The sequence below is a fragment of the Lissotriton helveticus genome, chromosome 7 (assembly GCF_964261635.1).
Source record: "Lissotriton helveticus chromosome 7, aLisHel1.1, whole genome shotgun sequence".
In the NCBI taxonomy this organism is placed as follows: domain Eukaryota; kingdom Metazoa; phylum Chordata; class Amphibia; order Caudata; family Salamandridae; genus Lissotriton; species Lissotriton helveticus.
The window spans coordinates 1481228962-1481256282 of NC_136068.1; the positions used below are offsets into that span (position 1 = coordinate 1481228962).

The 27321-nt window shown below is 45.5% G+C and overlaps 1 protein-coding gene across 3 annotated transcripts in view; it reads left to right on the forward strand.

Annotated features, from left to right (window-relative positions):
• The window catches only part of LOC144770399 (uncharacterized), a 643183-nt gene that overhangs the window by 477537 nt on the left and 138325 nt on the right, over positions 1-27321 (forward strand). For all 3 annotated transcript variants that reach the window (XM_078654899.1, XM_078654900.1, XM_078654898.1), the window contains exons 19-22: positions 11699-11768; positions 12004-12164; positions 12948-13056; positions 13711-13842. In XM_078654899.1, the coding sequence (XP_078511025.1) occupies positions 11699-11768; positions 12004-12164; positions 12948-13056; positions 13711-13842 (472 nt within the window). The remainder of the gene's footprint in view (positions 1-11698; positions 11769-12003; positions 12165-12947; positions 13057-13710; positions 13843-27321) is intronic.

Sequence of the window (27321 nt, forward strand, 5' to 3'; positions counted from 1 at the left end):
ATATGAACGGCACACATAACGATAGTGGTGAGTACCCACCATCATAGATGATATTTGCAAGGGTTACTCTTGTGATCTATGGTATTGGTATACTGAGGACTGTAGCAAAAAGAGCGATATCATCAGTAAAGAGCATACATCATGGACCTCTATGGGCAGCACCTTCGCTCCAAGCGTAGCGGGGCTGTACGTGTACGATTTTGAGACTAAACACATCCTGCCCCCTTCCAACCCTTTCGCCTCTTCCATAGGCTTATGGAAGAGGTACATAGATGATATTCTCATACTATGGACGGGCACTGAAAACAGTCTTATTGAATTCCTAAGCTGGGTCAACACTCTTGACCCCTATTTAAAATTCACAAACAACTACAGCAAAGAATCAATAGTTTTCTTGGACGTGGTGATAAGGATCAATGGGACAGCTCTCACTACTGTGACCCATCACAAACCAACAGCAAGGAACAACCTTCTACAATTCAGTAGCTTCCATCCAAGACCACTACGCGAGAACCTGCCCTACGGGCAATATCTCCGCCTTAGAAGGAATTGCAGTAGCACTACTGACTACAAGACACAGGCAGAGGACCTAACTGTCAAACTGAAACAAAGAGGCTACCCACAAGGCATCCTCAACAAAGGACAGACTAGGGCCCGGAACCAACCCCGGGAAGCCCTTCTGGAAGAGAACGAAAAAATCGACACAGAGGTCCCTTTGACGTGTGTTACAACATATAGCACACTATCAGACAATGTAAAAAAGTCAATAAACAAAAATTGGAGAATTATCACCAGTAGCATTGGCAATTGGGAAAAACCATTGTTCTCTTTCAAAAAGGGCAGGAGTATTAAGGATGCCCTGGTACATACAAGGCCCTTAGCATGTCCATCACCACTTATCAGATCTGTTACTGAACCATGGAATTTACCCCCCGTTACCGGACACTTCCCATGCACCGACTGCAGTGTCTGTCATTTAACCACCCACACTAAACAGTTAAATTTGGAACCGGGTAAAGTATGGACGCAAATGTCCCATACCAACTGCAATTCCACTCATGTTATTTATCTGATTACTTGCCCGTGTGCCAAGAGATATGTGGGCATGACAACTCGGAAAGTGAGGACCCGCATTGGCGAACATCGCAGCAATGTTCGCTGCAAGAAAGTAACGACCAAACTCAGCGAGCATTTTCTGCAGGTAAATCATACCCCCAATGATATGACCTGGACAGTAATAGAACAGGTCAACAACTCCAGGAACAGAGAGAATATCCTGTTTGAAAAAGAGCAGCGCTGGGTCTACAGACTCAACACACACAATCAAGGTCTAAATGACCAAATACCTTGGGCCAGCGTTCTCAAACATTAATATTGTCCTACTCCCCAATTCAGGGCACTGCCCATGATGTATGCTCTTTACTGATGATATCGCTCTTTTTGCTACAGTCCTCAGTATACCAATACCATAGATCACAAGAGTAACCCTTGCAAATATCATCTATGATGGTGGGTACTCACCACTATCGTTATGTGTGCCGTTCATATTGAATAAATGTACCCCCGTGTTACAACCCACAGTACACAAATATGACTGAGCATAACTTTTTCACCCTCTAATTATATCTCTGATGGTGGGTACTCCAACACCTTGTTTGGTATTTCTCCTAACTGTCAATGAACCTATACCCACCCACAGTGTCAATTTATTTTAGCGTGATTTTTAACACCTTATCATAGCGGACTTCTGCTTTATGACCCATTCAGCCGGTCCGTCCTTTTGCTTGCGTGCCAAGCCTCTTTTAGTATCCCGGTCGGCAGCTTGCGTGCCAAGCCTCGATCTGGTTCCAACTCTGTTCATGTGCGCGCATGCGCACCCAATGTGCATTCCAAGCCTCGTTTTTGATACGGCGTGCGACAGTGATCTGCACGCGACGACGCGAGGCTTGCTTCCCAAGCCTCGTTCTAGTCAACGCTCGTGATTGGACGACGTCCCGACGCCTCCCTCTCTTAGCGCCGGGCTTGTTCCTCGCTCGTGATCCACGAGATCCAGCGGGGACAGCTAGGTGCCGAGAGGGCGCTGAGCGTTGCGGGCGTATGTACAAGCGACCTGACATCTTAACAAGCTAAGTGTTTGTGTGTGAGCTTCTGCCTACTCTCCTTGAACTCTCCTTTGTGTGTGTTTTTGTTTTTACCCTGACAGGGTGTGCCATTGTCGCTCCCACCCCCCCTCTGAATCTATGGGGCGTGGTTCATACTGAATACAAGTGAGGACTCTGCCACCGATATTCTCAATTAGTGTGCCACTTTAAGCTCTCTAATTCACGGCCAGCAGGGCTGCGCATTACTATTACGTAGCTTTGTTTTATTACATCACTCTTCGGGGAATATTTCTCCGTACTCTTACCATAGGTAATGTTACTATTATGGGCAGCCTACCTGGTTTCCCACACGGACGGACTTAGCACTGCAAGCCCCCGTTGCATTACCTCATTATTTTTACTGCGCCAGGTCACACTACCCTGGCCCTAGTTGAGGCCCATCACCAAGGGTCTTGGGCACAACTTCCACTCTACAACGTGATCCCCCCCGACCACGGCCATTGATAGGTCTGTTAGCACGTATCACGCCACACCTTAAGTTGCATGGCATCAAACCATGATCATTAATGACCATTTGCTCATTTTTTTGTTTTGTGTTTTGTTTGTCTGTCTGTCTTTTACCTACCTGCAGACTTCTGGGCTCCTCGCAATAGAGGCAAATCCCCAAGCCTTTTGGTTTGTATTTTCACGCACTTATTTTTACACATAGTGCCACTGTTTTTAACTTTCACAACCTACAGCAGGGTAGGCCTTAGCGCGCCTATACCTGTTGAGGTAACACCCACTTACTGGTCCTGACGAAAGCCCTGTAAACTCACACACTTAAAGGGCAGAAACATGTTGACCTTCCCCTAACAGGGAAACACCTGTATTTCTTGTGGATAGTTTCCCTGCACATAGCTTTTACTTTTAATATGTCAAGTTGACCAGCGAATAAATGATTTTTTGGGACAACCGCTGACATTTTTAACTACACCCTTTTTTTCACATTCACTCTCACAACAACCTGCTCCGCAGTCTCCTGGCGTCGTAGCACACTCGGGAGGTACTCGATCTCCCTAGTGGACCCGATGATGAAGCATGTCACCACTAGGGTGAGTGAGGGTTTCTTGAAGAAATAATGAGTTTTTTCTTGAAAGTTAGCCCAGCCTTCTGACCAACTACAGCTGGCCTCATATTAATACGTGCTATCTCGATCACACTCACGCCTTACTGACGGACACTCTTCCTTTGTTTTTGTATCTATTGATTGGGGACTAAGAGTGCCCTTGAACCCTGTCTCTCCCTTTGTTGATCGAGTTTTAAAACTCCTCCTTAATGTGGAGGTGGCCTTTTTCATCACATTGTTAGTTTATGTAAAATTATGTTGAGGGCACTCTTGAAATAGTTTTACGAATGCTAGTGTTTTTTTTTATTTTGAATTTGTGTTTTCATTTCTGTATTAAGCCTTAGTTTCCATTGAAAGCCTTCTCTCCGTTTTTATGCTAACTTTCTGTTTGTTGGAGCAGGGGTATTTTTCTGTCCTTTCTCTGACTCCCCATGACTGCAGTTGTTTCTTGTTGCCTTTCTTATGTAACTTGTTGTTCTACTGGTGCAGACGGGCTATAGAAGATTGCTAAATTTATAAATACAACTATTGATTCAACCACCATGACGTAACAGAGAGCCAACTCAAAGTCTACCACGCTTCCTCCCTATTGTATCATCCTCTCACTGTTCATTCCATATATCAAACATGGGGGTTCTGCACATATTTTTGTATCGTGAACTATCTGGCCCACAACTTTTAACCTCATCTCATCTTCACTGTCCACTCAACCAAATGTTTGACACAGCCTACATCAACTTTTATTAATGCCTTCCCCCATGCACAACACTCCATTGTAGTCACGTCAAAAACTAGCCGCTGTGCTCGCATCGTACGTTTGAACAGTGCTACAAAACCTTCTTAGTGTCTTCTTACCTTCCAGTCTCCCTTTCTCTTAAGCTATGTTCTTCTGTCTCTCCCCCATGCTCTCCTTCCGCCCCCCATGCTCTCCTCCAGTTCAGATTTCTAGATTTCTTTAAACTCTAGACAAACACATGTCATAGAATAAAATGTAAAGGATAAGGCATTGCTATCAAATACAAAGCAGAAAGGCATAAAAGCATCGCAGTAATCATTACATTACTCTTCCACATTGACTACTAGATGCCACATAGTAAATAATTAAGTGGTTCTGCATCTCTTGCTTAGAACAGGTAATTAGTAGCAATCTGAAGCATTAGCTACTGCAACCCACATCCCATTACACGCCTCAGAACCAAATAAATGTGTATGTATGAAATAACGTTCCATGAAATACACATACATTGATTTACATGGCATGAATGATACATTACAGGATAATATGTAGACATGCTCTCATTATTATAATAATTATTTTCTAACAAGCAAGGGTGCATTTAAGCATTTTTAAGAATTGACTCCGAATATATTTGTTCTCTTCCTCACTCCATGAGAAGTCTGTTTTTGCATTACCTTGAACCCATCTCAAGCTTTCCCTGATAGCTATAAACAGTACATTATCTCTAGGCATGTTCAGGATCTCTGAAACATAACTTTGTCGAGATATTTTTACATAGAAGAAGCAACCTTTTCTATAGTATAATGTTTAGCTTTGAAAAAAGAAAACCAAATAGACAGCATGTTGTATTTTCCTGAAAACACTGTTGGATTGCACCTTTCAAAAATAGAATTAGGGAAACCGTAGCCTCTAATAGGTTGACTTCAACTTTGCTAATTGACGCTGTACCTTGATGGGATTCCAAGGCTCCCATCATGCTGCAATGGTACAGTATAGGGTGGTCCAAGTAGACAATATTTTACCAACAACCACAGTAAACATACATTGAGCAACGTAAGAAGAAAGAAGGACTACGTTGAATAAATAATGGAGCAGTGTTATTTAATCACACCGTCCCATTCTGAAATATATAGATAATATCGTAAAATTTGTACACAAAGTACCTGGAAGAAAAGGAAGAGAAGGGTTTGTAGGAAGAGTTGGTGATTTACGTGAGGATCAAGTGATATGGAAAGGTAAAGTAATTGTGCAGATTACTGATTCACAATTAGCATCAAAATTAGGCTTGTTATTTCGCCACAAGTACACACATTTCTGCATACATTATAACAGTCATGCTAAACAGGAAAACACAGTAGAACAATCTCCGTTGCTTTTAGGCTGGCTCAAAGAGAAGTGACGACGTTTCGACACCATTAACACCTTAGGTGGGGGGGTCTTCCTCAGGACTGTGATACGGGGGTGAGCACGCAATGAGCTTGCACCTAACCTAAGAATGATTACCAAACACTGCTGTCTTTTTAAGACTTATTTTGGCTGCAAAGCTTTAATTATTATGGGTCAATTTGCTTCACTCAACACTTTTAAACTCCCATATTCGTTTTTGAAAGTAAATGCCTGTTTCCCTGAAGTGCTTCTCCTCACTTCTAGTTTTTGGAGCTAGCATGCCATTTTTTGGGGGGTTTTTTTCTCTAGAAAAGAACCCCTGGAAGTAAGAACACGAAGGGTGTGTAAAATATGCTTTGAGATGCCTTATCAGGGACAGGAAAAGAGTTAATCTCAGGGGGCAGCTGGGAGAATTAGGCTGTTCAGCTTCCTTGTCCACCAGCTCCAGAGTGGTATAGGAATTATCACTGTCTTCTTCTGCCCCTGGTCTGACCAGGTTTGGCACCTTTTGGGGCCACGGGCGTAGTCACTGATATTTGCACACCCAGTCTTTGTCGAGGCAATCTACATTAAAGCATTGTCCTCAACAGTGAGGAATTCAGTGTCAAGATGGTCATTCATCATCGATGGTGTCAGGAACCTCGCCCCTGGCTTCTGATATTTCTTTCTCATTAATGTCTTTTTTAAGTTCAGGGTATTGGAGTCTGAGAGATTTCCTATTGGGGCGGTGACCCCGAGAAGCCAAATGCAGCGGCGACCTCTAGTATTAAGATCAGATAATGTAGGTGTATTTTACTCTCCTCCGGAGCTGTAACCCTCTAGCAAAGATCTCCTCTCAGCTTCAGCGGTGGAGGCGACTCCCAAGAACTCAGAGGTCATGAGGGTCCAGCTTTTTGTAAGGCATTGCCTCCAACAACCATGCCCCTCACATCACTCTGACGCCTCTGTTGCCTCATACTACTTTAATTCTCTGCACTGTTTCTCCTTGAAGACATGAAAAGGACGTTCCAAGGATGAGATGTAATTACTATTATCATTCTAGATGAATCGGCGAGTAAAAGAAAGGAAAAGGATTGACATTCTTGTCATTCAAGGACGGGGAGTCCCGAAGATCCAGGTCACATACTTCTTCCAGCAGGCCTTCCTCCTCTTCAGATATGAGTGTGCTGCCTGCCAGGTCTCCAGATTAACCTCCTCGTAGGATTTCACTGGTGGAGGAGAATGGCGTTGTTTCCTTCCATGAGGTTGTTAAAAGAGCTGCGAGGAAGCTTAATATTGAGGCATATGGAAAGTTCCAATTACTTTTTAGACCTTCCGGTTCAAACCACAGACTAGACTTATGATAGCCTTGTCAACAAACCTATGAATAGATGACAGGTGAAGTAGTACAGACTTCTAGATTCTGATCCATTATTCTTCTGTAGATACCTCCAGATGCTCCAATTGTCTGCATCTAAATGCACTAGACTGCCTGTGGATCTATGTCTCCTGCTCCTCAGGAACAATAAAGCAAATGGATGAATGCAGTACATAGGGAGGTCTGCATGATATTAGGCATTAAGATTGGCAAGTTCCAGTACTGTATTGGCCGCTACAACAGATAGTTGTTGGATTCTCTGGAATGTCTTTCTGATGGCTTCCTGGGGTAGATAGCAAAGCGGTCTGTTCTAACCATCAAGGCAGTGAAGGGTCCAACTGATTTGGCCACTCAAGACATTTGCCATGGCCTCACCATAAGACCTACATCATGATTACGACTAAAGTTAAAGACTCCTTGTAGTCACCAAAATATCCTTGAAATGCCTTTCTCTTGATCCTTGCTCTTTAAACCGCACACAGACTAGGAATCCCAGCATACAAGCACATAAGCAGAAACTTTGAGGTCAAACGATCAAGAAATTTGAAATTTATTTATCAAAGTCTCAATTCAAAGCATATGGTTCAGAACAAAAAAATGTATATCCTTTTTAGGAATAGGTAATAGTAACAGCTGCAGAATCAAGAACAACTGCAACAAAAACATATATTCAAAAACAAAAGTCTCAAAACAACAAATGCTCTCAACAGCCGTCTGCAGCAGAGTTAAAGGCTCCATTGGAAAAACATTGACACCCCATCTCTGCTGGCACCGGACACCTCTCTGGTGGAGAAACCCTTCCAAACATGTTCCTGCTTGATAGAGTATCACAAGAGACTTTTGGGTGCTGAACATTCCGAAGTCTGATTACAAATTCAGATTCCATCATTCTCTGCTTGCCATACCATAGACCATTGCACTGGAAATATCTGACATCTGTAATAAAGACTCCCCTTCATATGAGACCTTTTGAGAATGTCCCAAAATTGGGAATGTACCCGTCAGACAAACTATGCGACAATATCTCAGAATATTTTGAGATCAAAATTTTGAAAGTGTTTGGCACTTTTACCCCAGCTGGTCGCACTGTTAAGTCAGACTCAGTGGAGACTAGGGTTTCCCAAATGACCTTATGCCAATTCCAACCTGTCCCACTGGAGGCCGTCATACAGGAGTTAAATAGGTGTAAATCAGGCTCCCCAGATGATCCCTGCCCACCAAAACCTTGGAGCTTGATGGCGGAATTCATTGCGCCCGCTCTCCAACACATATGGAATACGTCCATCTCTTCCAGTGTGTTTCCGGAGAGTTGGAAGCAGGCCACCATCCTCCCACTGAAAAAAAAGCCGAACGGTGCTCCAGAGGACTTGAGCAATCTTCGCCCCATCTCACTACTGGTGACTCCGGGCAAAATGTTAGAAAAACTAATTCAGCGGCAACTAAACAAATTCACGGAAGACAGCAATGTGCTCCATGAAACTCAATCAGGTTTTAGATCCGGTTTTAGTACCGAGACCGCCCTGATCGAGATTGCCGAGTCAGTTAGGTGGTCGCTGGATTCAGGAGCATCGGCAATGCTGGTGCTCCTGGATCTATCGGCCGCCTTTGATACAGTAGATCACGACAGGTTGGTACAACGTTTGGCAGAGATCGGCCTCCAGGATCAGGCACTTGGTTGGCTTCATTCGTATCTGTCTGACAGATCTCAGAAGGTGGCCTTGGGCACCTTCTCGTCTAAATCCAGGAGACTGAACTGCGGGGTCCCACAGGGGTCGGCTCTCAGCCCGTTGCTTTTTAATATTTATTTGGCTCCGCTGTTCACGCTGATTGCCAATTGGGGAGTCACTGCAATTTCCTACGCTGATGACACCCAATTGGTTTTCCCATACTCTGAAGTTTCGGAGGCTGCCTTTGCTAATTTCAAGGGCTGCCTTCGCGATGTGGCTTGCTGGATGAATACCAACAAACTGAAATTGAACACGGGAAAAACTGAGGTTATCTTTTTTGGGAAAGGTGACCACCCTCCTGCCGAGTTTTGGTGGCCGTCTGAGATGGGCCCAGCACCGCTCTCTAGCTCAAAGGCAAAAAACCTGGGGGTTACATGGGATGATGGCCTATCTTTTGCCCCTCACATACAGCAGGTTGCTGGAGGTTGCCTAAGCAAACTTAGGAACCTTCGGAGATTTCTTCAATTGCTTCCGGAGGGTTGCCGAAAGACGGTTATTCATGCCATGGTCACCTCGAGGCTTGATTACGCCAATGGCCTCTATTTAGGCCTCCCGAAATTTCTAATACAAAGGCTGCAAACTGTCCAAAATTCGGCTGTGAGATTGTTAAGGCACGTTCCTTTTAAACACCACATCTCTCCACACCTACGCATGCTACACTGGCTGCCGGTGGCCAGCCGGATAAAATTTAAGGCTCTTACTCTGGCCTATAGAGCCCTACACGGTACCTGCCCGAACTATTTAAAAATACGATTGCCTAGATACTCCCAGGCTAGACTCCTTCGATCTAACTGCCAGGTTCATCTGTGCGTCCCTCGAGTGAAAAGGGTTCACTTGGGTGGCAGAACTTTTTCCGCAAGCACGGCACTTCTTTGGAACACTTTGCCGCCTGAATTACAACAGGCATCCTCTGAACCTAGTTTTAGGAGATTACTGAAAACTTGGCTTTTCACGCAATAATTTTTAACTCCTATTTGTTGCCCCTTACTGCCCACCGAGCGCCGGGACACTTCCTCTGGAGGTAGCCGCTCGCGCTTTATAAAACTCAGTATTATTATTATTTCTTGGTGGTCCAGAAAAGGTGCAAGAGTCTGCAGTTTCATCCAGTGTTGCACCTCAAATATGCCATATGGATCACAAGGGGAAAAGTGTTGGCACTTAATCAGAATTTCTCCAATATTCACTAGGGAGATGGGGTGCTGTCAAATGACCTACATTTTAGCCAGGTCTGGTAGCTTAGTGGACTAAAGCATCCACTTTAGGGGCCTGTGTTTGACCTCATGATCACAGGTTCAAACCCCGATGGGTTCACTCAGCTTTTTATCCTTCTAAGGTTGATAACATGTGTATCATTAAGTTGGGTAACAATAAACAACTGTTATTCAGTAAGATACCCGTTGCGGTGAACATGCATTTTACAAATACACGTTTTGTTATGTTACAAGATGGCAATGTTCACATCCCCATCTAAAAATCATATTGAAAGTTTCTCCGATATTTGTGGGTCACTGTAATTGTCAATATTACATAATCAGTTAGGCTTGTAGTAAGCACCAAGAGTATTTTCAAAGTGTATGGCAGTGGCAGCAGCACTTCTATAAAAGAAGTGGATATTTATCCAACCATATCTGGACAACTAATTTGTGAAAGCTAACTTTGCAACAAAGCTCCCCAGGGCATGAAGATTATTTCTCTACTCTGTTGATAGAATCTGAAGGTCAACGGAACACTGTACAAGTGTCTCCTTCATAGTAAAGACTGTCATCTATAGATTTGAACATTCTCTTTCTGATGGCCACATCCGTCCCTCAGTAAGATTACATTGCTGTTTTAGTTGTAACTAACACATCACTGGAAGACTGGAGAGGTTACATAGATGTGTCTACTTTGTGGGAGATGGTTACTGATGCATGAAACTGTACCTATCAACATACTAGAACTGAGTGTTTTTCTTCTTGCTCTGAAGTCCTTTCTCCCTTCCATTTTGGTATCCTCATTTCTTTAACATTGATTTATCATCCAGGCCTACTGGAATGGAAAATGTTTAGCTCTGAAGACCTTTTCGAGAGCAGCACAAGTCGTTGCTAGACGAATGTGTCCTAAAAGACATATTTCAAGAATAGGGCACTACTCGAAACTTGCCTTTTCTGCTTTGAAAAACAACATGCCAGACTTTATCTCCAGGTTCTCAGACCTCCTATTAAGGGGCAATTGTTATAGACTGGCCTTTCCTACGATTCATCTGCTTCTCAGAGTCCTCATCTATATGATTCAGTATAAGAGGAGAATGACCCTCTCTGCTCTGGACTGGCATTGACAGTGGTGGCACTCTGATCTAATTCATCTGTCTTCTTATTCTTTCAAGCCAAATTTGCTGTCCAGTATGTGTGATAGAATAGTTTATTTTAGCCTACATTTACTGAACATAACTCTATCCCTTAGGTGTGAAACGGGCTCTTAAATCCAACTTGGACAAAACTGAAGCCGTTAGAAAAAACAAACAACTATTTGTAAATTATGAAGCGGTCCATACTTGGTGGCTTCCCATAAGCAGACCATAGTTAGATGTATAAGTATGTATAATTGCATTACTAAAAGTCAAACAGACCATTTTCGGGAAATCCTAAGGCGGCACATTCTGCACATGCACAACTCCTGCCTTGATGTGAAATGTTCTGTTTCCAGGAAATTCGCAAATCAGCAACCTTGAGATTGGCATAAGCATTTGTCAAACATTACTTCATTTAATCTGAAATTCCTTTTGTTTCTTCGCCCACATCTTTCGAACAGTCCTCCAGGGGTGGGCATAATGTAGATTGCCCTTCTGTTCCACTGCTTTGAAATATTAGACCGAACCGCATTACACAGAAGGAAAAATGACTTGCCTGTAATCCCCCCACGTGGGAATTCCCTCTGAATCCATGAACAACCGGCCTGCTCCCCATCTTGCATTATCATTGAGCCTGTAAAGGTTTGGAACCTGCCACTGTATTTCCTTCAACGCCGAACCATCTTCTAGATCATGTAGATCGACGAGAATGGGCTTTGCGTTCTTCAGAGGTTCTCAGAGCTGGATATCAGAAGGGATAGGCATCTGTGAAAGACTGTTAATGCATATATCTCCAGAGTCCAGTCCTCCATGCTTCTGGGAAGATTATCCTGGGTGTGGACGATTTGTGCACTCCAGTCTAGCACAATGGTGTCTCTCCAGGGCTGATGCTGCTCACTGCAAACGCGAATAACTTAACAGTACCTGACACCTCCTTTTTTCAATTACAGGTATGAAATTTTGACACCTAATGCCATTCCTAAAGGCTTCATGGATGGGAAGCAGGCCTGTGCCCTAATGGTGAGTTAGCTTCCATATCAAGATAAATGCCCTCACATATCTTCAGTGCCCTGACCGTTTTCTTAATTTTTATTACTTGTCAAGACATGACCTGATTGGCACTGCAAAATTGATATGCTGATCTTCAAGTTTGTGTACACAGGTTTCGGCAATATTTTGGTTGATATTCAACTAGAAATATGTTGGATGTACTTTGCACTTATTAATCCGTTTGCTTATGTTGCCATCTTTGCAGATCAAAGCTCTGGAGCTGGATCCTAATCTGTACAGGATTGGACAGAGTAAAATATTCTTCCGGGCTGGAGTTCTTGCACACCTGGAAGAGGAGCGAGATCTGAAGATCACAGACATCATTGTACTGTTCCAGGCAGCAGCCAGGGGATATCTGGCCAGGAAGTAAGCATTCTGATTCGTCCATATCCCATATGCTCAGAACCTTCCCAGTTGATGTAGGTTCCCTGGTTTACTTATGATTTAACCCTGCAGAACTAGGATGTGACTAGTAAAGGTGGTATTATGTTAAGATCATGCTCACAGAGATTTGCGGGAAAGGTTCTTCCTTCTTGAATCAATTGTAAGAGTAACAAGCCCTCTAAGTTGAGGGTTGTTATGCAGCTTGAACGTTGAATGGGAAGAAACATGGTATGTTGGTGGGCAGTTCACAGTTGCAAGACATGTCTTGACTCCTCTTAATTAAGACCCAGAGGCAGATTTGTTCTGGTTCTTAATTAAAAGGTGGAAATGAATGTGCAGACTAGGTAGGCCCTGGGGCAGCCTAATCAGGAACACGTTTAGCACATGAATTGCACACTGATGGGTAGCATACCTGAATCCTAAGGTCATGAAAGGTACATTTTGACTTGATCATTTTTTGTATCTAAACAGAGGGTGGCATATGATATCTCAGTACCCCTTAAAGCCGAGTAGATTTAGGCAACACTCATAGCCTTGAAATGTGAATGACTGGACAGACCCATAGCCAGTCTGTCATAGAGTTTCTCAATTTCTTAGAAGCTTTCACTTTTCTGAATTTGAAAAGAAAATGGGTTACATTATGAAGCTACACTTGGGGTCCCTGTGTGACATAGGTGATGGGACTGTTGGCACATCTTTGGAGCCAGTTTCTAACTTTCAATAAAGAAATATTTGTTTACATTCTATTGTCCTTTACTTTTCTAGGTCTTTCCAGAAAAAACAGCAGCAGATGAGCGCCCTGAAAGTGATGCAGCGCAACTGTGCCGCCTACCTCAAGTTGAGGCACTGGCAGTGGTGGCGGCTCTTCACCAAGGTAACCCGCTGGATGTTAGCTATGTGTTCTAAAGCTTGTATTTTGGTTCAGCTAATAAATACATCCTATTAATTCAAGCAGAAAAAGCCTAAATCAGTAGCGCTGCTGATTAATATGCATAACTGTGTGTCAATGAAGCAAGTGATGTTGCTAGAGATTGAATAGAATATACATTGCATGAGAAAAGTGTGATAATATTGCTTAGTGTTAAATTGTAATCGGTGTCCCTGTCCAATAAAACTGAACCAGAGACATGCTACCAAGGTAAAGGGAGAAGTATGACATGCTGCTCAAATACATGGATATATTCATTGGTTTGGGCATGTACAGGAAAAGTCACTTGCAGAAAGAAGACCACAACACATGTGGGTTGCGACATCATTATCATTTGAAACAGAAACCTTTTGTGTTCCCCTTATTGCACAGAATTTTGGGATCCCTGATGCTGTGGGTGAAATAGTGCAGATGACCTCATTCCTCAGGTCATTTTTAGGTTGACCTTGTTTGAGTTTTGAAACTTTGGTTTCACGTACCTAGGCTTGTTTGAAATGAAGCTCAAGATAGAGTTGTAATACCAAGCTCCTTTTCTACTTAATTTTAAATGCCCCATCGAAAGCCATTTGTGGTAAACCTAATGCCGTCTCTCTATCGCAGGTAAAGCCACTGCTCCAGGTGACACGACAGGATGAGGTGATGCAGACCAAGGTGGAGGAGCTGCAGAAAGTGAAAGACAGCCACATGAAGACCGAGATGGATTTAAAGGAGATGCAGAACAAGTACCAGCAGGTACTATTCTTGGGGGCCATTTAGAAGTGCAGATGTACCTTGTTTTATTTCACAATCATAATGTACGTGACTGTGGCTGTTCCAGTTTCTCAATTATGAACTCAGAGTTGATTAGGATTGTCTCAGTAATTTACTTAATACTAGCACATAGTTATTGAAATTTCTCATTGTTTTGAAGCATAGCTTCCCACTCATACCTCTGTAGGTAGTTGTATTTAGTTTCTTTTAACTGTTCTAAATAATTGTCGTTAGATGCCACTGCTCTTACAGTTTATGGCCCTTATTGTAATCAGTTGAGGTCTTGCAGTCTCAAGTGACTGAAAACGAGCAGCATGAATTGTATGAGGCCAGCCATGTCTAGTTACAACAGGATTGTGTGGGATGTTGAACTGTGCCAAATGCGACAGATAGGACGACGAGTGTGAAGATGAAAGAGGGATGAAGTTAGGTACATGTGAAAGTGCAGTTTCCATTGGTTAGAGGATACGGAAACCTTCCTAGATGGAATTAAGCACTTTCGAGATAGTGTGAGCATGAAGACCAGTCATTCCAGTACCTTGGAGTGTAAAGGCAGAAGTGACAACGGGCAGAACTTAGAGGGCGCTGTAAGGTTGTCGAATTTGCTTTTGGAGAATTTGTAGAAGAGCTGCAGATTTGAAACAAGTAGGACAGGTGCCAAGAAGGATGTTGGACATTAGAACGAGAAGTTTAATGAGCTGACGGCAGTAAGGGTCTGATAGAGTGCAAGACGGATTGGCGGCATGTGGAACTACATTGAGTTCAATGGGAGATGGTGTGGTACAATGTAAGAATACAGATGAGTGGGTTCGTCGTTTATTAATACTGTGGAAAAGGCACAGATATTAGTGTAGTCAAGGCGACTCCTATAGTGGGTATTTTTGAGGAAAGTTTTGTAGCTGATAATGAAGGGTCACCGATAACTGAGCATGGTGGGATCAGAAGTTACAGATGATGCGTTCAAGCCATGTTGGATGTAGCTGTACTGACCTGGTGAGGATTTGAAAGTCTGAGGATTTAGCTCGTGAAAGGTGACTGATGGTGGAAGGGTTAATTTCTAATGTTCCTGGTTTGTGGTTGTCTTGTTCTTGAGCTGCTTGCGTTGAGGCGCTCTCATTTTAGTTTTGATTTTGAAGTGTTGTGGTTGTAAGGAAAGGGGAATACAGGTACATAGTAAGTAGTGTGAGGTAAGGTATGTTTGAGAGTGATGTTGAAAAGGTCACAGGATGTGCTGTTTGAGAATGGAGTGTGGTCATTATGTATTGGGTTCAGGGAGGGAGTCAGCAGAGTTTCCACCGGGAGATGGGGGTTTGAGGCAGCAGCCCAGGGGGAATGTTAACTACCATGTATATGTCAGGATCAGATGGAAACAGGTTGTCTGTGGGTTTTGACTAGAATCGTGAATTGGTTATATCTATACGGTCGAGGACAGAGACAAGTTCAATAAACAGGTGGAGGCCACAGCCGGTCAGAATATTGGCTCTACACTTTTGCTGTGCTTAATGTGCAATGACAGGGTTGGGAGGTTAGATGACATTGGAATAGTGGTGGTTGCCAGTGATTCATTTAAAAGGCTACCTAATCTTCTTCACTCGAAGAGTGAGCGAGAAAACATGGCATGGTCAGTGAGGAGTCCTGGCAGTGCAGCTGAATCTTTGGGATGAGTCCGTGTCTCTGCGATGTCAGTGAATTGTACTCATGGGTTCTGTGAGTCTGAGTGGTCTGTGATGAAAAAAGTATTTGTTGCAACTAAAAAGAAATTCCATAGGTGGCATGTGATAGAGATCATTGGATCCTAGTGTGAAAAAGCAGCCACTCTTTAACGAATAATAAAGCTGCTCGGCGCAAGACGCCTCTAATTCACTTCAATATTAGTTACCAAAATAAAGAGGCAGGCGCTGGGAACTGGAAGGCAAGAACAGGTTTATTGCTCCAGAGGAGTACACATCAATTCGGACACACGGAATGTCTTCGGGAGGTGTTCTCACCACTTCTCCGCTGCTCGGTCTTTTATACACATTTTGCATCAGTTTATTGGTGGTCAAACATCCTCGGAATTCCCGCCCCCAGCAGTTTCCCACACAGACCCAACAGTTATCGCCCCCCACCCGGATCTAACAAATGATCGCTATCTCGCAGCTGGACATTCCGACAGGATTTGCAAATGCGTGGGATCGGTCATATCTAACAGTTAGCGCTATTGATTAGATCAGGCGCTTCTGTCAATAAACTATTTCCGCAAGGGTTGGTTTAGTGCTTGGGACCGGATTGAGCAGCCAGGTGTGGTCAGGGGGTTATCAGAAGGGCTTGCTCGTGTGCGGAGGATGAAAGGACAAACGGATTTAGGGCGGGAAGTTGCTCCGGGGCTTTGTCACGAGGACAAGGTTTTACAACCCCAGTACGCTTGGTCATGCTTAGTCAGGGTGTTGGGGATGATTGCGAGGTCAGGGTGAAAAATAGGTGACTAGCAGGGCATGAAATGGCCGCGATGTCTAAAATGGGTGCCGCTTACGTGCACGCAGTGGCTCTCGCTAAGCAAGATGGCGCCGGCGATGTTCATGTCTGTCGATTATTTTTCCACAGTCGCCCCTTTGAACATTCCTCAAGACATCTTGCTATTCTACTTCAATCCCCATGATGTTTTGTATTTCTGTGTCATACATCGTGTTCATTCGTTCTATACCAGTATCTACAGTCTTAGGGCACAGAGAGTTCAGACACAGAAAACACGAGGGTGGTATGCAGTGTATCCCCAGACAGCAGCCACATATTACGAAAATTGGAACCAAGAGGACCATCAGTATTTTCCACACCCATTCTTTTAATATGCCCCAAAACCAGCTTCCAAGTGTCCAAGTCTCTGATTCTTGATGGATCTCTGATGCCAGCCTGTGAAGATGTTCAGTTGCCTTGTAGACTGAAGGTGAGTTATCAGGGACGAAAGTGCAGCAACTGGCACCGATGATGCGGCATGCTCCTCTACGGTCCGCTAGTACCACTTCTAGAACAAGACGGTTCTGTAAAGCCACCAGGCGGACCGCCTGAAGCTCAGCAGTGTTGTTGGTGAGGATGCCAGCTGTGACGTTCAAGGTTGTCTCTACTGCTTGAGACAGGTGTCGAATGGCCCAACTTTTTGCCATCGGACCCCAGAGCGGGACAAGACCTTTTGCTGCATCGAGAAACTGGGATGCAGCAGAGTCCACTTGGTCCGTGTCTTTGGACCGCCTTTCTCGGTGGTGCCCTGCAGGTGCTGTGTAGGTTGGAGGCAGAACAAAGGCGATGTAGCATGTGCCCCCCCAGCCTTTTGGGAGCCAGGTGTAGGCTTTTGTACCACAGATGAAGTACATGTTGGGTGATGCAACAAATGAAGGGGGGTCGGCAGTGTTCAGAGTTCTTCTGATTTGACAAGTGCTGTGGCCCACAATTTTCGTTCCATGGCCTTCGATGCAGACAAGACCTGAGACGTTCACCACAGATAGAGCCACAGTCATGGTTGCAGCAGTTCTTTTCTTTAAGAAGGAAAAGGTTGGTCTGGCTGGGTTGTTGAACACTTGCATTTCCACTCGTTCTTTGGCGGGAATGTTCATTGGGAAGGTTGCATTTAAAGTGAGAGGACAAAAGGGAGCAGTCGTTCTTCCTGTTTTGTTCAGCCAGAACTCGTTGTAGAATTGTTTGATTGTCCCATCGGATGTAGCATTGTCTTTGTAGCTCTCTTGCAGGAGCATTAACCAAGCAAGGCAGGACCCATGAACAGAGAAGGGTGAAGGGATGAAAGGAATGGAATGTTCAGTGGCATGTGGTAGCAGCCCGCAGACCCAACAGTTCGTGACATTTGCGGCAAGATTGTGCTGGTGCAACAGTTGGATGAAAGAGTTATTCCAGAATTCTTTGCGTCATTCTCGGAGGCGTGGTGACAGTGACACCAGATAGTGTTCTCTCTTAGTGGTGGGCTGCATGGTGGGTGACATTGTTCGGTAAGCAGGAGCACTCTCTTCAATGATCCAGACTGTGACCATTAGCAAGAGACTGACAAGAGATGCTGCTACAAGTGCAATTGTCTTTGTGCTGTGAACTTTGGTAGTCTTGGAGTCTTCGGTCGTCCGGGTTCTTCCATCACTTTCAAGGGGCTCGATGACTCACAGGACCACATACTTTCGTCTAGCGTTTCTCCTGGTAGCATTTGTAGTGTTAGCTACCGATATGAGACTTTTGACTCAGTTAGTGGCCTGCGTGTCGAGACACCCTCCTTTCGTCGATCTCAAGTTGTACCCTTTCTTGGATGGTACTGTAGGGTCGGGATACTCTGCCAGTTCAAGTGTCTCTGTTTGTGGGTCGCAACTCAGGGCTGGTCGGTCTTTCGTCAGGAGCTCTTCTTGGACGTCCACTTCCTCGCAGGTTGTCAGTGCTGAATGAATGAATGAATGGGTGTCTTATAATGCGCATAACTTAACCCTAAGGGGCATCAAGGCGCAGATAAGACAAATAGCCACAACAAAGCAGAAAGGAGATATAATAATAGTTAATAAGCCAGGGAAAAGAGCCATGTCTTCAAAAGTTTGCTGGGGAGATCTTCCGGCAGTGATGGGCATGAAGCCAGTTTTGCTTTCCTTCCACTCGAAGTGCAGTTCGGGTGGCGATCAAGACCTGCCAGGGGCTCGTCCACCTGGGTTCCAGACTCTTCGTCCTCTGGAAATTCTTTGTCAGCACGAAATCTCTAGGCTTGATATCATGTCCTGGGCCCCTGGACACGTCTGGTATGGCTTGCTGCACCTGTTGGTGGATAAGCGTTAATTCGTTTGTCAATTTGTACAGATAATCGGACATTAATATGTCCGGAACATCATCAATGGAGGTTGGTTTCGGTGCCGCCCAAATGTTTATAGGCCTGCCAAAGACTACTTCATACGGGGTCAGTCGGTGTTTGGTTGGGGTCAAGCGCATTGATAGCAATGCCAGTGGGAGGGCGTCGGGCCATTTCAGTCCAGTGGTGGCAACTATCTTTGCCAGTTTTAAATTTAGTGTGGCATTGTGTCTTTCTACCAGGCCTGCTGACTGGGGGTGGAAGACGGCATGGATCTTTTGTTTTACCCCCAACCTCTTTAGAATGTTCTGAATTACTTCTGCTATGAAGTGGGGGCCATTGTCGCTCCATAAAATTCGATAAAGGCCGTATCGAGGGAAGAATTCCTTCAGAAATACCTTTGCAGTAGCTAAGGCGGTATTGTCGCGGTGGGGTATGCCTCCACCCATTTGCTAAAGGCGCACACAATAACTAGGACATATTTCAGACCATGGCACCTTTCTAATTGGATGTAATCCATTTGGAGGATTTTGAGGGGATGGTCAGGGACTCCAAATCCTCCCCGTGGTACTGCTGTCCCCTTCCCTGGGTTGTGTTGTAGGCATACTATGCATTGTTGTACTAGGCGTTTTGCGGAGTCTGCTATCCTGCCATTATGCCATACCCTGGTGATTAGTTCGGTCATGGGGGCGGATCCTATGTGCGCAGGTAAATGTGCCATGGTCAATATGGGGATCGGGTATGCATTAGGTAACAGTCATTTGTTTTCTTCTTTAGTCCTCCAGCAGCCTTCCTGGTCTTTTAATCCCACCCGTGCCCACTCAGTCAGTTAGTCTTGAGTGCCTGTCATTTGTATATCTCTTACAGTCGTTCTAGTGTCAGTCCATCGTTCAGCTTGTGACCTGGTCACATACATTCGTGTCTTGGTTCGGTCCTCGGCTGTGGCTCGGGCAGTAATGTCGGCTAGTGCATTTCCCTGTCCAATAAGATCTGTCACCTTTTTATGTGCTTGGCATTTAATCACTGCTAGCTGCTGGGGGAGGAGAACTGCTTCGGTCAAGGCGGAGACTAGATCTCCATGCAGGATGGGTGTACCGTGCGAAGTCAGGAACCCTCTCTCCCTCCAGAGGAGCCCAAAATTGTGAACTACCCCGAAGTACTGACTGTCGGTGTATATGTTCACTGTTGTGCCTGCTGCTAAAATACAAGCTTGTGTGAGGGCAATGAGCTCTGCTGCTTGTGCGGATCGTTGGGCAATGCGGGCTGTTTCTAGAACTGTTCGTGCTGTGGTGACGGCGTATGCTGCCGAGGTGGTGCAGTCGGGGAGTTTGATGCATGAACCATCTACCCATAGTTCCCCATCTGGTTCTGGAAAGGCTGTGTCTCGGAGATCTACCCTACTCTTTGTCTGTTCGTCAGTCAGTGTCACACAACCGTGCAATGAGGCCACACTAGGGTTGTTTTCTGGTAGGGGCAGCAATGTGGCGGGATTGAGGGTGGTGCATCGTTTCAGAGTGATGTGTGGTGCTAGCAGGGTCAACTCGTATCATGTCAGTCGGGCGCAAGTCAAGTGTTGCGTCTTAGTCTGGTTCAGTAGTGTGTCTACTGCATGAGGCACTAACACTGTGATTGGGTTGCAGAGCACTATTCCTTCACTCTGTCGTATGGATACTGCTACAGCGCGCAAGCACGCTGGCAGTGCTCTGGCTACTGGGTCGAGGGTGGCAGAGAAATACGCACAGGTGCGTTGCTTGTGGCCGATCGATTGTGTCAAAACGGACAATGCGCATCCCTCCCTTTCGTGTGTGTAGAGGGAGAATGGTTTGGAGTAGTCTGGTGTTCCTAGAACGGGTGCTGAACAAAGGGCATCTCGTAATTCTTTGAACGCCAACTGGTATTCGGGTGTCCAAGGGAGTGGTAAGGGGATGTCTTTGGCCAGGAGGGAGAGAAGGGGTTTGACAATGAGGCAAAAGTTCGGCAACCATTGTCGACAAAATGAGGTGGGACCTGTCAATGAGCGGACTTGTTTCTGGTTCTTGGGAACAGGAGTATCTAGAATGGTCTGGATCCTGTCAGGTGTGAGTGTTCTCCCTTCCTTCGATAAAAGGTGACCTAAGTATGTCAATTGTGGTTTGCAGAACTGCAGTTTCTTTCGGGAGACTTTGTGACCATTCTCAGCAAGGAAATGTAGTAGTTGGATAGTGGCAGCAACAGCTATTGGAGTGGTGTCTGCTGCTAACAGGATATAGTCTACATAATGTATCAGCGCTACCCCATCTGGTAATTGTATGGCATCCAACTGTCTTTTGAGTGCTTGGCTATAAATGCTCGAGCTTTCTGTGTACCCCTGGGGTGCTCTACAAAATCTATATGAGCGGGATCTTAGGGTAAATCCGAAAAGATATCGGCTGTCCTCGTGAATAGGTATAGAATAGAATGCGTTTTTGAGATCGATGACGGTGAAAGTGGTAGCAGTGGACGGAATGAGGGTCAGAATGGTGGTGATGTCGGAAACGACCGGGTACTGAGGTGCTACGATCTTGTTTATCTCCCTTAGGTTGATAATAAAGCGGTAGGCTTTCCCATCTCCTTCTCCCTGTCTCTTTATGATCGGCAAAATAGGACTGTTACACACATTGCTCACTACCTCTTCTACCACCCCTGCTTCTACAAGTGAGTGTATGATTTCTGTCAGTGCTCTCTCACCCTCTGGTGAGAAATTGTACTGCGGTACCTTCGGTAGTGTCACGTCTTGTCGTATTGTCACGTGTACTGGGTCAATCATCATTCGTCCTACGTCTGAGTCAGCCCTAGCCCACAAGTGTAATGGTAGAGTGTCTAGTAGGGACATGTCTGCTTTGGAAATAGGATACATAGGCTGGGAAGGATTATCTCTCTGATGTTGGTGGTTGTCATATAAGATGACTCGTACCCAGTCCGGTGAACACCTGATAGTCGCACGGAAATGCTTCAATAGATCGAGACCCATAATGGCGTCTGGGGTGTTGGAGGTGAGAAGGAACGTTGTGTCGATAATGTTATTTTCAAGATTAAAAGGGATCGGTTTGGACAAAGGGTTGGTGGAGGGCGTACCATCAAAATCCTATTGAGGTCACATGTGAGCCAGACAAGGGTGCCCTTGGAATCAGTCTTTTAGATAGTGCACTACGTGTTGGTCCCGTGTCTACCAGAAATGGTGACTCTGTGCCCAGGACCTTTGCGGTAACATAAGGGCCTTGCTGATCAACATGGAGCTTGACTGGATCCCTCTGTTGGCATTGGCTGTCCTATGCGAAGTCGTACGTGTTGTCGTAGTCTGACTGTTGGTACTGATTCTGTCTGGGGTGATCAAATGTATTCGCTCGTCCTGGCCTTTCATCGCTTACGTCATTCAGGTACCCTCTTCCTCGTCCCCTTCCTCTCTGTCCATTTGCTATTTCTCTCACCCCTTTTTCCCTACCAATTCCTAACCGGATCGGGCATTGAGACTTCCAGTGTCCGTACCCCTTACAAAATGCGCACTGATCCTATCCTAAGTCTTGGCGTCCTGTATATGGCGTCGATGAATTATTTCTGGGTGGCTGCGCTCTAGGGCCATTCTGCTGTTATCCTCCCTTGTATTGCTCCCTTCCTGTATTCAACCCTTGACGCTGTGCAATCATAACTCTTTCCTTTAAGTCTTTCTTTTTCTTTTCGGTAGCCCTATCATTTTCATTTTTCTGATGTTCGTAGTACTAGGCCATCTGGAGGATGGCCGCTGGTTTAGAGACCGCCCAACTGCTTTCGCTGGTCTGCAGCTTCTGTGATACCTCCGGCAACAGCCCTTTAACATAATTTTGTGCGAATAAGTGATGTCCGGTCGCGGTGGACATGTCTTGTCCACTGTAATCGGAGAACACTGTTTCGAACAGGGAGAAGTATTCCGAAACATCTTCTTGTGGTTTCTGTCTACACGTGGTTACTATAGACCAGTCTATCTTTTTCTCCAGGATCATAGTCTTCACCTTTTGTACTATTTTGTTGGGGAGGTCTAATATGGCTTTTACCAGCTTCAGGGTTTCGCTGTTTGTCCAGCACACAGAGTTGTTCCCAGGTATGACCGAGCAGATCTGAGTGGTCTACCTTCCTGATTTGTTTCCACACATCTGCTGGCAGAAATAGCCCAAAGAATAAATCGATGTCACCTAATTCTGTGTAAAACGCGGTGGGATTCTTTCGAAAATCCTGTAAAGATTTTCAGAACGTTAGAATGTCCTGTCTATCCCAGGGTTGATATACCCAATTGTAGACCAACCTCCCTTTCGCGTCCTGGTGGTTTATGTCATCGTTATTTCCTTGTCCTCTAGGGGGGATCCAATAGGGGGCAGCTTCTTTTATTGGCATCATATTATCTAGCTTTTCGATCGGGGGCCCTGCCATTACAGATGTCGTGTCCTTGACTACCCGTCCTTGTTCTATGAGGTGGCGGAAGACTTCTAGTGTGGAGAAGAGTTCCGCTACATCAGTCATTTTCATCTCCCTTATCCACTTTCCTATAAAGAGCCATGAGTCGGTCGGGCCCTACATTCTTGTATTTTTCTTCATAAGCTGTGAGAGTGCGGTAACAAAGACATACGACAAAGTGAAATGAAATGAAAAATTGCACTTATATAGCGCGTAGACTACCCGGAGGCCTCGCAGCGCTTTGACTGATTACTGTAGCAGGCAGTGAGGTGAATCAGTACGCTTTTGCGAACAGGTGGGTTTTCAGGGCTTTCCTGAATGCCATCCGGTCACTATTCTCTCTGAGGAACAGGGGGAGAGAATTCCAGAGCCTCGCGGAAGTATGGAAGAAGGAGCGGCCGCCCCAGCGGGCTTTGTTGACTTTGGTTGTGGTTGCGAGAAGCAGTGAACTAGAGCGAAGGGCTCTGGTCGGTGCATAGGGCACAGCTAAGGGGAACAAGATAGTAGGACCTGTTCGGTAGAAGGATTTGTGCATAATGCACATCACCTTGAACTGTGCTCTGGCAGCCACTGGGAGCCAGTGGAGTTCTTTTAGGGCTTTCTTGGCTGACTGCCCGCGAGGAATATTAAACAATAATCGGGTGGCACAGTTCTGAGTGACTTGAAGCCTGTGGGTCACTGCTGCCGAAGCTCCAATATATAGCGCATTTCCATAGTCCAGGCGGGAGAGTATCAGGGCCTGAACCATGACTCTCCTCGCCTGGAATGGGAGTAGAGGAAGCACCTTGCGAAGCATTTTCATCAGCCCAACACATGTCGTGGCAGTTTTAGTGGCTTGGACCGAGAAGTCTAGTGCTCTATCGAGCCAGATTCCAAGACTCTTTATCTGGGTCTTAGGGGGGGGGGGGGGTGATGGAGACCGAGACATGTGGGCCAGATGGAGTCCAAGGTGGTCAATGGAGGGTTGCCCAGGAACATAATCTCCGTCTTCTCCCCATTGAGTTTCAGACAGGAGGATTGCATCCACTCAGCAACAGCCTCTAGACAAGGGCCTAGGGTGCTGGACGACCCCTCAATGTGGTCCAAAGAGACCACCAATTGGGTATCGTCGGCGTAGGTGACAATACGCACACCGAAGGGGTGGACTATTTTTTCTAGAGGCTGCATATAGGTATTAAAAAGGGTGGGGCTCAGGGAGGAGCCCTGTGGAACCCCACAGCCAAGTGGATGCTTAGGGGAGACTACCTCGCCCTCAAACACCTGGAAGAATCGCTCGTCCAGGAAGGAGGCCAGCCATTCCAGGGCCGCGCCCGACACGCCCAAGCCCTTCAAACGATGTAATAATATGGCATGGTTAACCGTGTCGAACGCGGCACTGAGATCGAGAAGTATAATGGCAGCTTTTGTTGTTTGTGTTTGTCAACATAGGAGTTGCATATGTCGGTTATGTACTCTTCTGCTTCCTTTCTATCTACTAGAGTCTTAACTATTTTCTCGATGCCTGCTCGTACGTTCTTACTCAGTCGTGGGACTCTTGGCAGCCCTTTTTCCTTTGCTTCGATTCCTACTAGCGTGTCTTTTGACGAGGCATTAGGCACGAGAGGCTCGGTCGGTGCAGAGACCATGGAGACCGAGGCACTGGTGCTACCTTCGGTTATGTTCTGTGATTTTTTATGTTGTACTACAGGATGAGTAGGGGCATAATGATGTGGCATGTAGATGATCAGTGGGCCTAATAGTAAATCATCATCTACTCTTTGCTTCGATGGTAGTTCGGGGTAAAGAGTCGAGGGCGTTCTAACAGGGTATTGACCCGAAATCTCTGACTCTCGCTCCTTTCTAGCATTTTCTCTTTCTTTTATATCTTCTTCTAATCTTTTGTTAGCTAGGTGAGCTGACTTTCATAGTTCCTTATCTACTCTCGCTTCGTCTCTTTTCTTTAGTTGAACTGCTTCTTTTTGCCATAAACCGAAACTATCAAGCATAGTCAGTGTAGTTTTCTTTTTGTGAAGGGCTATTTCTAGCGCTTCCATTTTAGCGGGGTCAAAAGATCCCGTCTGTGGCCACTGATTTTCTCGATCTTCCTTAGTGTGTTTATGCCATAGTTTGCTATAAGCTACAGCGATTAATCCGTATTTTACGTACATGTCCTTATTAGGGGTGCCCTCCGGTGGAGCCGAATGACTGACCTCTAATAAACAGTCCGGGCTGAACCAATTACCAAACAGTGGGGAGAAGATAGGCATGTCGTATTAGCGGTCAATAAAAAATCTCAAACTATCGTGGACGAAGGTCTGCACTACCTATCCTTCGCTGTCTGCAAAGAGAGAAAATATTCCTATTCTTCGTTGTTTGCAAGCAGAGAATGTCTCAAAGAACCAAATAACCAAAGAACCAAAGTGCGGAATACTAGTATTCAATCCAAATAATTCTATTTCAATCAATCAAACAATCAAATAACAGTTGTTTTTCACGACCTTACCCAGACCGTATGGACAGTTCTTCGTCTTCCCCTTCCAGCGCCCGATCGTCCTCTTACTCCGATCTTACCGCGGCACTCCTGTGGGATCCCAGTCAGGACCGCAGGTCACTCGAGAGAGGTCTGTTCAGAACCGGTGAAGTTCAGGTTGATCTGCAGCCAGACGAGGGTCCTCTCAATGCAGGTATACTCCAAACGTTTAGACGTTCACTCCGTCGTTAGGACCTCTCTACCGAACCCACGTGTCGCTGATGGGCCCCGCGTTGGGACGCCAATTGTGAAAAAGCAGCCACTTTTTAACCAATAATAAAGCTGCTCGGCGCAAGACACGTCTAATTCACTTCAATATTAGTTACCAAAATAAAGAGGCAGGCGCTGGGAACTGGAAGGCAAGAACAGGTTTATTGCTCCAGAGGAGAACACATCAATTCGGACACACGGAATGTCTTCGGGAGGTGTTCTCACAACTTCTCCGCTGCTCGGTTTTTTATACACATTTTGCATCAGTTTATTGGTGGTCAAACATCCTTGGAATTCCCGCCCCCAGCAGGTTCCCACACAGACCCAACAGTTATCGTCCCCCACCCGGATCTAACAAATGATCGCTATCTCAAAGCTGGACATTCCGACAGGATTTGAAAATGCGTGGGATTGGTCAGATCTAAGAGTTAGCGCTATTGATTAGATCAGGCGCTTCTCTTAATACAACAAGTCCTGCCGTGTGGGGGCAATAAACTATGTCCGCAAGGGTTGGTTTAGTGCTTGGGACCGGATTGAGCAGCCAGGTGTGGTCAGGGGGTTATCAGAAGGGCTTGCTCGTGTGCGGAGGATGAAAGGACAAACGGGTTTAGGCGGGAAGTGGCTCCGGGGCTTTGTCACGAGGACAAGGTTTTACAACCCCAGTACGCTTGGTCATGCTTAGTCAGAACGCTGGGGATGATTGCGAGGTCAGGGTGAAACATAGATGACTAGCAGGGCATGAAATGGCCACGATGTCTAAAATGGGTGCCGCTTACGCGCACGCAGTGGCTCTCGCTAAGCAAGATGGCGCCGGCGATGTTCATGTCTGTCAATTATTTTTCCACACTAGGGTGCTATCTCAGAGGGTGGGAGGAGCCAGGGGGGTAAGTGAGGTGTTGTTGTGGATGGAAGTGTGAGGTGAAAAAGTCTAATGTACCTCCCAAGATTGAACCGACAACATACCTTTGACTTCTCACATCGCACCGTAATCTATCTCCCGTCTCACTCACTCATTCTTTCTCTGGGAATTCTGCTCCATTTTAAACAAACCATCTTTCATCATAGACTACTTCCCCTAACACAACCCCCTCAAGATTAGGTCGTTCATTTTCGTGGCTCTTCTGTGGAGTCCATATCCAACCCCAGCTCCTATGAAGTCACATATAATTCATTAGACAACAGTGGGAAACATCCTTTACAACGCAACCTTTACCACGCAGTGCCTTTACGGCGCAACTTTTACAACTCAAACCATTACAACGCATTGCGCTGGGGGCGTTCTAGGATAGGGAATAGATTTAATTTACTATCCAACACCTTCCCTACTATCCACGGGGACTGGAGTTGGAATAGTAAATTAAACTATTCACTATCCAGCGCCCCAAAGCACTATGCGTTGTAAAGGTATTCGTTGTAAATACCGCGTTGTAAAGGCATGCGTGGTAAAAGCATGCGTTGTAATGTCATACATCCGACAACAGTAGTTCTTACCTCTTGC